We start from the raw sequence: 13,103 nt of genomic DNA on the forward strand, positions 1-13,103 counted from the left end.
ACTCCCCTCCCCTTCTCCCTAGGGCCTACACACTTTACCATACGCCTCTCCACCCGCCCCATCCCGTCATTCTGCACACCAGTCACCCCTTCCCCCTTCCCGCCCTCGTGCCTCACCTCGCGTTTCTCGCGGGCCTCTTCCTCGGTCACGGTGCTGCAGCTTCGGTGTTCGAGCAAGCAGACGGCACAGAGGCAGTCGCCGTGCTGGCAGCAGCGGAACTCCAGGAGCTTGCCGTGGCTGGGGCAGCGGCGCTGGGCGAGGTCGGGCAGCGGCGGGCGAAGGCTGTGCGAGCGGAGGGCCGGGCTCTGCTGGTGCGGCTCCAGGTGCTCGGCGCAGAATGAAGCCAGGCAGGTAAGGCAGGTGCGGAGGGCCGCGGCGGCGGCGGCCGGCGGGCAGGCGTCACAGGGCACGGTGGGTCCGGGCTCAACCCCAGCCTTGCCCACGGTCTCGGCACTACTGCGGACGCGCTCCAGTCCCTCCACCACGGTGCAGAGGACGCGGTTGGGCCGCAGCTCGGGCCGCTGGGCCCAGTGGGAGCGACATTGCGGGCAGCTGAAGCCGCTGAGGCCGACGCGATCGTCCGCCCAGTACAGCGACAGGCAGTCCCGACAGAAGTTGTGGCCACACGGCGCTGTCACGGGCTCCTGCAGCAGCTCCAAGCAAATGGCGCACGTCAATTCGGCCGCCAGGCCCGGCAGCACCTCCACTTCCCTCACTAGCTCAGCCATCGCTCAGACCGTAACCGGAGCTACACCGGCCCGCCCGCGGTCGGGCGGCCCTGACAGGATCGCCGTCTGCTGACGGAAGACCGTAACCGGAGCTACACCCGCGGTCGGGAGACCCTGACAGGATCGCTGTCTGCTGATGGGTAACCGTGACCAGAGCTACCGCCCACTGACGGAAGGCCCTGACAGGAGCCCCGCCCACTGACGGAAGGCCCTGACAGGAGCCCCGCCCACTGACGGAAGGCCCTGACAGGAGCCCCGCCCACTGACGGAAGGCCCTGACAGGAGCCCCGCCCACTGACGGAAGGCCCTGACAGGAGCCCCGCCCACTGACGGAAGACCCTGACAGGAGCCCCGCCCACTGACGGAAGGCCCTGACAGGAGCCCCGCCCACTGACGGAAGGCCCTGACAGGAGCCCCGCCCAATGACCGGAAGGCCCTGACAGGAGCCCCGCCCACTGACGGAAGGCCCTGACAGGAGCCCCGCCCACTGACGGAAGGCCCTGACAGGAGCCCCGCCCACTGACGGAAGACCCTGACAGGAGCCCCGCCCACTGACGGAAGGCCCTGACAGGAGCCCCGCCCACTGACGGAAGGCCCTGACAGGAGCCCCGCCCAATGACCGGAAGGCCCTGACAGGAGCCCCGCCCACTGACGTAAGGCCCTGAAAAGAGCCCCGCCCACTAACGGAAAGCCCTGACAAGAGCCCCGCCCACTGACGGGATACCTGACAGGAGTCCCGCCCACTGACGGGAGGCCCTGACAGGAGCCCCGCCCACTGACGGGAAGGCCCTGACAGGAGCCCCGCCCACTGACGGGATAACTGACAGGAGCCCCGCCCACTGACGGGAAGGCCCTGACAGGAGCCCCGCCCACTGACGGAAGGCCCTGAAAGGAGCCCCGCCCACTAACGGAAGGCCCTGACAGGAGCCCTGCCCACTGACGGGATACCTGACAGGAGCCCCGCTCACTGACGGGAGGCCCTGACAGGAGCCCCGCCCACTGACAGGAAGGCCCTGACAGGAGCCCCGCCCAATGACAGGAAGGCCCTGACAGGAGCCACGTCCAATGACGGAAGGCCCTGACAGGAGCCCCACCCACTGACGGGATACCTGACAGGAGCCCCGCCCACTGACGGGATACCGGACAGCAGCCCCGCCCACTGACGGGATACCGGACAGGAGCCCCGCCCACTGACGGGATACCGGACAGGAGCCCCGCCCACTGACGGGATACCGGACAGGAGCTCCGCCCACTGACGGGAAGGCCCTGACAGGAGCCACGCCCAATGACGGGAAGGCCCTGACAGAAGCCACGCCCACTGACGGGATACCCTGACAGTAAGTTCCGCTCACTGAAGGCAGATGGTCGTTGGTTCTACTTCCCACCCCTCATACCTTTTCCCCACGAGCCCATTCACCCTTCATCTTGGGGCCACCCAGGCACCCATACCCAGATCGTTCCCCAGGCATCACCTCCTCTGTCTCCGAGCAAGGCTCAGGCCAAGGTGTGACTGACCCTCTGCAGTATCCACTCGAAGACTGTGGCCAGTCAGCCTGAGTCCTCCACTGTGCTTGTTCCCCAGAGCCATCAATTCCTCCATCTCCGCTGTGTCCATCTGTCCAAAGTCCCCAGAGCCATCAATTCCTCAAGCTTCGAAGTGTCCAAATTCGAATAGGCATAAAGTGACAGATGGAACACAGTGTTGGGAAATGTATGATAATGCATTTTGGTAAAAGGAACAATAGTGCAAACTATCTAAATGGGGAGGTTCAAACATCAGAGGTGCAAAGGGACTTGAGTCCTTGTGTAAGACTCCCTGAAGGCTAATTTACAGGTTGAGTCTGAGGTAAAGAAGGCAAAAGCAATGCTGGCATTCATTTCAAGGGGAATAGAAAATGAAAGCAAGGAAATAATGCTGAGCCTTTATAAGACACTAGACAGGCCGCACTTGGAGTATTGTCAATAGTTTTAGGCCCCATATCTCAGAAAGGATGCATTGTCATTGGAGAGGATGATTCTGGGAATGAAGGAGTTCACATGAGGAGCACTTGGCAGCTTTGGGCTTGTACTCACTGGATTTTAGAAGAATGTGGGGCAATCTCATTGAAACCTACTGAATGTTGAAAGAATTAGATACGGTGGATGTGGAGAGGATGTTTCCTATGGTGGGGGTATCCAGAACTAGAGGTCACAGTCTCAAAATTGAGGGGTGACCTTTTAGAACAGAGGCAAGGAGGAATTCTTTTAGCCAGAGAGTAGTAAATCTGTGGAATGCTCTGCCACAGACTGTGGTGGAGACCAAGTCCATGGGTATTTTTAAGATGGAAGTTGATCATTTTCTGATCGGTCAGGGCATCAAAGAGTATGGCAAGAAGGCAGGTGTATGGGGTTGAGTGGAATCCAGAATCAGCCATGATGGAATGGCAGAGCAGATTCGATGGGCTGAATGGCCTTATTCTGCTCCTATGTCTTATGGTCTCTACCAGTTAATGGTATGCATTTAGATGGTCATCTTGGTTGGCATGAGCCTGCTGGACCTAAAGGCTTGTTTCTGGGCTGTGTAGCACTATGACTCTATTGAAATATCTCTAATGACCCAGCCTCCAACAACTTCAGGGCAGGGAACTCCAGAGATTCGCTCTTACTGACAGAAGAGATTTCTTTCTAGCTCAGAGTTAATTTTTATTGTCCAATCTTACACCAGTGGAAACATCTCCACACCTACACGGTCAAATCACCCTAGAATATTAGGATCCAAGGCGATAGTTTCTTTAAAGTGCTAACACAAGTGATAAAGTGGCCTGTGACATTCTTGCCTTCCTCAGTCTGGATAGTAAGAGACAGCAAGTCACATTACAAGTGTGTAGAACTTTAGTTAGGTCTTGTTAGAACTATGGTGTGCAGTTCTGATTGCCCCATTACTGTAAGATTGTATGGAGAAGGGGTTATCAGGATACCTTACATATTGTTCAGTTATATGATGAGAGGTGAGACAAATTTGGATTGCTTTCTCTAGAGGGCCAGGGGCTGAGGGCAGATGCGATAAGAGTATACAAAATTAAAAAGAGGCGTCGATTGTCCTTTTCTTGCAGAGTATAAATGCCAAATGCTAGATGGATAGGTTTCAGGTGGAGAAGAAAAGTTTAAATGAGATTTATGAGGCACTTTTTTTTCAAACACAGGAAGTGGTGGTGCCCAGAAGACACTGCTGAGAGAGATGGTGGAATTAGGTACGAAATATTTAGACAAACAGGAAATGGAAGGATATAGACCACGTGCAGTTTAAAATGATATCCTAGTCAGCATGGATATGAAGAAGAAGAAAGCCCTTAACTCTGACTGGAGTCATCAGGATGCCGTCATTTTTTATGACTTTTTTTTAAGCAGGCAGAGTTGCTAGCTCGACGCTCAACCCAGCACGGATGGAAAGTGTGCAAGGGAGCCGGCTGGATTCGAACTCAGGAGCCTTCGCTCCAAAGTCTGGCACTGATGCCACTACACCACCAGCCGGCTTCAGCATGGATATGGTGGACTGAAATGTATGTCCCATAAGACCATAAGACATAGGAGCAGAATTAGACCATTTGGCCCATCAGGTCTGCTCTGCTATTTCATCATGGCTGATTTATTATCCCTCTCAACTCCATTCTCCTGCTTCTCTTCGTAATTTTTGACACCCTGACTCATCAAGAACCTAGTAACCTCCACTTTAAAAGACTTGATCTCCATAACCATCTGTGGCAATAAATTACAGATTCATCACCCTCTGGCTAAAGAAATTCCTCCTCATCTCTGTTCTAAATGGATATCCCTCTATTCTGAGCTGTGTTTGAACAAGGTCACCCCTCTTAGTAGGACAACCTCACATATCCTGTCACCTGGTCTTCCCTACCACCTGCCAGCTTATACTCCCATTACCTTTTATTCTGGTTCCTGCCCCCTTCCTTTCCATTCCTAATGAAGGGTCCCGGCACAAAATATTGGCTGTTTATTCCCCTCCATAGAGGCTGTCTGATCTGTTGAGTTCCAACAGCATTTTGTGTGTGTTCTTCAAGATTTCTAAAATCTCTTGTATCTCTCACCTCTGGAATTTTTAAAAATTTATTGAGACACAGCTGTACATCTGACAACCCAATTTAACCGGAGCCTAATCACAACCCAATTTAACCCGAGCCTAATCACAGGAGAATATACATTGACCAATTAACATACCAACCAGTACAATCCAGCCCTTTGAGCTGTGCGTCCGGCAACCCAATTTAACCCGAGCCTAATCACAGGACAACTTACATTGACCAATTAACATACCAACCAGTACATCTTTGGACTGTGGAAGGAAACCCAGGCAGCCATGGGAGAAAGTAGAAACTCCTTACAGACAGCAGCAGGAATTGAACCTGGGTCACAAGTACGATCAAGCATTGTGCTACCCACTATGTTTCAAATCTCTTACTAGCTCTTCTTTCAGTTAGTCCTGATGAAGGGTCTCGGCCCGAAACGTCAACTGTACCTCTTCCTAGAGATGCTGCCTGGCCTGCTGCGTTCACCAGCAACTTTGATGTGTGTTGCTTGAAATTCCAGCATCTGCAGATTTCCTCATGTTTGCGTTTCTATGCTGCCTGGTGAACCTGCTTTTGGACTGATTCCAGTATTCCTTCTTTTATTGGGTAAAGGGACCAAAGCAGAGTGCAGTTCACCAGTTGTGGCCTCAACAACACCCTGCACAACTAGAACAAACCCTCCCTTTTCAGAAACTCTAACCCTTGGCATCAAAGGCCAACGTATCATTTGCAGCCTTAACTACTTGGTGAGAGTTGCCTGGTTATAGATTGATATGTATGACATTGTGGGCATCATTGAATCTAACCTAAAGATTAATTTGCAGGTTGAGTCTGTGGTGAAGAACACATATGCAATGTTAGCATTCATTTCAAGAGGAGTAGAATATAAAAGCAAGGATGTAATATTGAAACTTTATCAAGCCCTGGTGAGGCCTCACTTGGAGTACTGTGAGCAGTTTAAGGTCCCCTATCTTAGAAAGGATGTGCTGAAACTGGAGAGGGTTCAAAGGAGATCCTATAAAGATGATTCCAGGATTGAGTGGCTTGTCATATGAAGAGCATTTAGATGACAGACAATAGACAATAGGTGCAGGAGTAGGCCATTCGGCCCTTCAAGCCAGCACCACCATTCACTGTGATCATGGCTGATCATCCACAATCAGTATCCAGTTCCTGCCTTATCCCCATAACCTTTGATTCCGCTATCTTTAAGAGCTCTATTGATGGCTCTGGGCCTTTATTCGCTAGATTTCAAAAGAATCAGGCCTGACCTCATTGAAACTTATTGAATGGTGAAAGGTCTTGATAGAGTGGATGTGGAGAAAATATTTCCTATAGTGGGAGAGTCTAAGGCCAGAAGCACAGCTTCAGAATAGAGGGGCACACTTTTAGAAAGGAGGTGAGGAGGAATTTCTTTAGCCGAACAGTGGTGAATCTGTGGAATTCACTGCCACAGACAGCTGCGGAGGCCAAGTGTTTATGAATACTTAAGGCAGAGTTGATAGGTTCTCGATTAGTCAGGACATGAAAGAATACGGGGAGAAGGCAGGAGATCAAGGCTGAGAGGTAAAATAGATCATCATGATGAAATGACAGAGCAGACTTGATGGGCCAAATGGCCTAATTCTGCTCCAATATCTTATGGTCTTATTTCAAGAGGGCTATAATATAATATAAAATGTTAAGCCTCTTTAAAGCACTGTTGAGGCCTCACAGGGCATTGTCAGCCGTTTTGGGCCCCTTATCTATGAAAGGCTGTGTTGACATTGGGGAGGTTCAAAGGAGGTTCATGAAGATAATTATGGGATTGAAAGGCTTGTCCTATGAAGAGCTTTTGATGGCTCTGGGTCTCCACTCACTGAAATTCAGAAGAAGGAGGGGGATCTCATCAAAACCCATCGAATGTTGGAAGGCCTCAATAGAGTGGATGTGGCTAGAATGTTTCCTTTGACCATGAGATATAGGAGCAGAAATAAGAGTCTGCTTCGCCATTCACTCATGGGCTGATCCAATTCTTCCAGTCACCTCCACTCCCCTGCCTTCTCCCCGTACCCTGGCTAATCAAGAATCTATCTATCTCTGCTTTAAATGCACCCAGACTTGGCCTCCACAGCCGTTAGTCAGGCAGGATTTTCCTTTCAGGTAACCATGCTGGCTTTGGCCTATCTTGTCATGTGCCTCCAGGTACTCCGTAATCTCATCCTTAACAATAGATTCCAACAACCTCCCAACCACTGATGTCAGGCTAACAGGTTTATAGTTTTCTTTCTGCTGCCTCCCACCCTTCTTAAATTGTGGAGTAACAGCTGCAATTTTCCAGTCATCCAGTACAGTGCTAGAACCTATCGATTCTTGAAAGATCATTGTTAACGCTCCGCAATCTCTCCAGCTACTTCCTTCAGAACCCAAGGTGCATTGCATCAGGTCCAGGAGATTTATCCACCCTCAGACCATTAAGTTTCCTGAGCACCTTCTCAGTCGTAATTTTCACTGCACATATTTCACTTCCCTGACACTCTTGAATGTCAGGTATACTGCAGACATCTTCCACTGTGAAGACTGATGCAAAATATGCATTTAGTTCCTCTGCCATCTCTGTGTATCTCATTACAATATCTCCAGTGTCTATTGGTCCTATATCTACCCTCAACTCTCTTTTACCCTCTATATATCTAAAAAAAAGCTTTTAGTATCTTCTTTGATATTAGTCACCAGCTTCCTTTCATAATTCATCTTTTCCTTCGTAATGATTTTTTTAGTTTCCTTCTGCAAGTTTTTAAAAGCTTCCCAATCCTCTATCTTCCCACTATCTTTGGCTTCCTTGTATGCCCTCTTTTGCTTTTACTTTGTCAGCCACGGCAGTGTCCTTCCATTCGAAAATTTCTACTTATTTAAAATATATCTGTCTTGCACTTCCCTCATTTTTCACAGAAACTCCAGTCATTGCTGCTGTGCTGTCCTTCCTGCTAGTGTCCCTTTCCAGTCAACCTTGATCAGTTCCCTTCTCTTGCCATTGTAATTTCCTTTATTTCACTGAAATACCAACACACTGGAATTTAGATTCTCCTTCTCAGATTTCAGTGTGAACTCGATCATATTGTGATTACTGTTCCCTAAGGGTTCCTTAATCTTAAACTCTTTTATCACCTCCAGATCATTGCACAACACCCAATCCAGCACAGCCGATCCCCTAGTGAGCTCAACAACAAGCTGTTCTGAAAAGCCATCCCTTTGACATTTTACAAATTTTCTCTCTTGAGGTCCCGTACTGGCCTGGTTTTCCCAATCCACTTTCATTTTAAAATCCCTTCTGACACGCCTTTTCTATCTCCTCCTGTAATTTGTAATCCACATCCCGGCTGCTGTTTGGAGGCCTGTATACAACTGCCATTAGGGTCCTTTTAGCCTTGCTATTTCTTAACTCAACCCACAGAGACTCTGCACCTTCCAATCCCATGTCATCTCTTTCTAATGATTTAATATTATTTCTTATACACAGGACCACACCACCCCCTCAGCCTACTAACCTATCTTTCCGATGCACCGTATATCCTTGGATGTTCAGCTCCCAATGGCAGCCATCCTTTAGCCACGTTTCAGAGATGGCCACAGAGTCATACTTGCCAATCTGTAGCTGAATTTCAAAATCGTCCATTTGATTTCTTATGCTGCATGCATTCAAATATAACTCTTTCAGTCCAGTATTTGTCGATTTCTGTTTTAACCACACCATGCCTCTATTGCCCTGTAAATCATCCCACTGGCTGTGATTAGGCCTCATCTCCTGCCTGTCCTTTCTATCATCTCTGTTGCATGCTATCTTTGATTTATTTCTGTTTTCCCCTTCCTCAGCCCTATCACTCCAGTTCCCATCCCCCTAACAATTAGTTTAAACCCTCCCTGGCAGTTCTATTAAACCTGCCTGCTAGGATATTGGACCCCTTTGTGTTCAGGTGAAACCTGTCCCTTTTGTACAGGTCGTACCTCCCCCAGAAGAGGCCCCAGTGATCCAGGAATCTGAAGCCCTGCCCCCTACACCAGTCTCTCAGCCATACATTAATATGCCTGATCATGTCATTCTTGCACTTGTTAGCACGTGGCACAGGCAGCAATCCTGAGATTACTACCCTGGAGGTCCTGCTTTTCAGCTTCCTATCCAACTCCCTAAATTCTCTCTTCAGGACCTCCTCCCTTTTTCTACCTATGTCATTGGTACCAACGTGCACCAAGATTTCTGGCTGTACACCCTCTCCCTTCAGAATACTCTGCACCCGATCCGAGACATCCCGTACCCTGGCACCTGGGAGGCAACGCACCACGCGGTACCTGTATCAGACTGACAGACCCTCCTGTCTGTTCCCCTCACTATGGAATCCCCTATGACTTCCGCATTCCTCATCTTCCTCTTTCCCTTCTGCACCTTGAAACCAGGCTCAGTGCCAGAGACCCAATCACCCTGATTGTCCTCTTGTCAGATCACCCCCCTCAACAGCATCCAAAATGAGATAACGATTACCGAGGGGGATGGCCACAGGGGTGCCCTCTACTATCCGAGCTCTTTCCCTTGCTTCCCTGACCATCACCCACTAATCTAACTCCTGCAGCCTCGGGGTGAATAATTCCCTGTAGCTCCTATCTCTCTCCTGCTCACTTTTCCTAATAAGTTATAGGTCATCGAGCTGCCACTCCAGATCCCTAACAGGGTCTCTCAGGAGCTGCATCTCGGTGAACCTGGTGCAGATGTGGCCATCTGGGAGACTGGAAGATTCCCAGGATTCCCACATCTGACACCCAGAGCAAAGTACTAACCCTATAGACATGCTCTCTATTCCTCAAAAGATGCCAGGAAAAAACAAAGCCCACTTACCTCCCAAAGCCCTACCACTCTGACTCCGTCAATGACGCTCTGCTAGACAGTGTCTTCCTTTTATGCCTGAACCTTCCCTGCTCTCCAACACGATTGGTGCTCCGGTTGTAGCCAAGTTTCCACAAAATTTCCCCCTTTTAAGCTTCACTCCCAGACCTGTGCGCCACCTTCTCTCTTAGACAATACACTCTAGTAGCTCTCCAGCTCACGATTGGTGCTCTGGTTATCGGGGGATCCACATCCACTCTATGATAGAGGATTCTCAGACCAGGGGACACAACCTCACAGTAGGGGGGATGTCCATTTAGGACATAGATGAGGAGGATTTTGTTTGCCAGGGAGGTGTACCTGTGGAATTTTGCCACGGATAGCTGTGGAGGCCAGGTCATTGGGCACGTTTAAGGCAAGGTTGATAGAATCCTGGTTAGTTATGGCACGAAAGGATATGGGGAGAAGGAAGGAGAGTGGAGCTGGGAGGCAAAATGGATCAGCCATGAAGAAATGGTGGGGCAGATTCAATGGGCCAAATGGCCTAATTTTGCTCTTTTATCTTAGGGCCTTATGAGTAACTTATTATGACTGATTCATTGGAACACAGACCCACCCAAACCTCTCCTTTGTATTTAACAATAATCTGCCTTTTGATTCCTCTGACTGAAATATGTAACCTCACACTGAACCCTGTTTGCAGGGATTTGCTCAGCCCATCTATTATCCCAATGTCCTCATCACAATCTACCCTTTCATCTACTTTCATTTTATGGGCAAACTTGGAAGCCTTACATTTTGCTTCCTCCTCCAGCTCATTAATGTAAATGGGTTCATATTCAGATTCATTCTTCACAGTGAAATGCATCATTTGTGTTAACAGTCAACACTACCCAGGCATGTGCTGGGAGCAGCCCACCAATATCACCACACATTTTGGCACCAACAGAGCACGTCCACAACGCTCAGCATCTGGCAGGTGAAGGATCACTTCAGAAGATATGAGGTTTTCTTCTGCATTGGAAAGACCAAAAAGTACAAAGTTGTTAAATGGAGGAAATCAACAAGATGTTGTGGGACAGGAAGATCTGTGTGCTCATCTACATGAAATACAAAGTCACCATGCAGACACCAATCATCAGAAAAGTAAATTGAATGCTAGAATGTCTTGCCAAAGGGCTGGAGTGCACAATCTTGCCACCCACGTGACATGTAACTGGCTATTTTCTACAGCTTTGCTCTCAGTGCTGAACAACTGAGGACCAAGAACTGACCCCTGGGGTACTCTGCTAATTACACCACTCAAGGCTGAAAAGGACACATTTATTCTGACTCTGTCTTGTAACAGTCAATTTTCAATCTATGATAACACACTTCTAATTAATGCACTAGCTTTTTAAGTGGTACCTCATCAAGTGCCCGTCAGAGGTCTAGAAAATTACATCCAGTGGAACACCTCTGTCTGTGTCACCTTCAAAGAATTCAAACAAATTTGTTGAAGGTGATTTATAAGACCATAAGACATAGCAGCAAATTAGGCCATTCAGCCCATCGAGTCTGCTCTGCCATTCCACCATGACTGATTTATTAACCCTCCCCACTCCTGCCTTCTCTCCGTAACCTATGACACCCTGAATAATCAAGAACCTATCAACATCAATGACCTGGCCTGAGCAGCCATCTCTGGCATTGAATTCCACAGATTCACTACCCTCTAGCTAAAGAACTTCCTCTTCATCTCTGTTCTAATTGGACATCCCTCAATCATGGTCCCAGACTTCCACATTATCGGAAACATCCTCTCCACATCCACCCTATCTGGGCCTTAAGTTTCAATGAGATTCATCTCCCTCCCCCATTCTTCTAAACTCCAGTGAGTACAGGCCCAGAGCCATCAGATGCTCCTCATATGTTAACCCTTTTGAACCCTCTCCAATGCTCAGAATGTAGCCCAGTACTTCACATGCGGTCTGACCAATGCCTTATAAAGCCTCAGCAATACATCCTTGCTTTTATATTTTAGTCCTCTCAAAATGAATGCTAACTTTGCATTTGTCTTCCTTACCGTCGACTCAACCTACAAGTTCTCCTTTAGTGAATCCTGCAAGAGGACTGCCAAGTTCCTTTGTACCTTGAATTTTTAAATTTTCTCCGTGTGCTGTTTCAAAAAACAATGTTGACCATTTAATTATATTCAGGCTTTCTGAATGATTCATTATTTCCTCTGATTATTGACTCCCATATTCTACCAACAATTGGTGTTAAACCCATTGGCCTGCAGTTCCCCAGCTCTGTCTTGCCCCCTCCAAAACTTTCTGAGCAAAAGAGGCTCATTAGCTGTTTTCCCATCTTCTGCTACCCTCCCAGAATTTGAAGCATTCCAACCAATGGGCCCATCATCTCTACGGCCGCTTCCTTGGGTACAAACCACCGGTGATTTATTTGTTCTGTGAGTTTCTCTAACTATTATTTATTGAGATACAGTGCAGAATAGGTCCTTCGAGCCCCGCCTCCCAGCAACCCCCCCAAGTTAACCGAAGCCTAATCAGGGGACAATTTATAACGACCCATGAACCTACTAACTGGTCCGTCTTTGGACCGTGGGGGAAAACTGCAGCACCCAGAAGATGCCCACACAGTCACGGGAAGAATGCACAAGCTCCTTACAGGCAGTGAGGGGCGGGAATTGCACCCAGGTCTCTGGTACTGTAAAGCGTTGTGCTATCTGCTACACCACCACGCCACTCCAAGTCTTTGTGATTAGGACTTTTGCATCTTCCGCCCTGTTATATGAAATTAGCCCAATTATTATCTGAGGGAAATTTGCAGTGTTCAAGTGCATAGCTCCCTGAATCGCAAGTGGGCAGGGTGGTAAAGAGGCTATGCTTGCCTTGCTCAGTTATTCACGTTACAGCTGAATAAAACATAGGTTAAGTCACAGATGGAGTACTGTGGGTCGTTCTAGTTATCCCATCGTAGGGGGGATGTGAAGGCTTGTGAGAGCATACAGAAGAGGCTACCTGAATTAGAGAGATTACTTTCTAGGTGTGGACAAACGTGGATTGTTTCCTCTGGAAGAGCAGAGGATGAGAGGCATAAATAGGACAGTCTTAGTATTTGTCCCTGACTGGAAATGTCAAATACCAGAAAGCATAGCTTTAAGGAGATTTACAAAGTAAGTTTTATTTTAAACTGAGAGAGGGGGGTGCCTGGAATATGCTGTCAGGAGAGGTGATGGAAGAGGATAAGAGAGCAACTTTTAGGGGAGATTTAGACAAATACATGGACAGGTAGAAAATGGGGCATATGATCACATGAAGGCAGAAGGGACTAGTATGGTCAGTGCCAACATGATGGGCTGAAGGGTCTGTTGTTGAGTTGTGCTATTGATTGTTTGATATGAATAGACTCTGTCATCTACCGTGCATCATCTGTGGGATGTTCCATGCTGCCTGCTCA

The 13,103-nt window shown here is 48.6% G+C and overlaps 1 protein-coding gene across 2 annotated transcripts in view; it reads right to left on the bottom strand.

The window, feature by feature from the left end:
• trim25 (tripartite motif containing 25) overlaps nucleotides 1-913 on the bottom strand; it is a 65,741-nt gene extending 64,828 nt beyond the window's left edge. For both annotated transcript variants that reach the window (XM_072242466.1, XM_072242465.1), the window contains exon 1: nucleotides 117-913. In XM_072242466.1, the coding sequence (XP_072098567.1) occupies nucleotides 117-728 (612 nt within the window). In that variant the 5' untranslated portion in view covers nucleotides 729-913. The remainder of the gene's footprint in view (nucleotides 1-116) is intronic.
• Between the last annotated feature and the right edge of the window lie 12,190 nt (nucleotides 914-13,103).

The sequence above is a fragment of the Mobula birostris genome, chromosome 24, assembly GCF_030028105.1.
Source record: "Mobula birostris isolate sMobBir1 chromosome 24, sMobBir1.hap1, whole genome shotgun sequence".
Lineage (NCBI taxonomy): Eukaryota > Metazoa > Chordata > Chondrichthyes > Myliobatiformes > Myliobatidae > Mobula > Mobula birostris.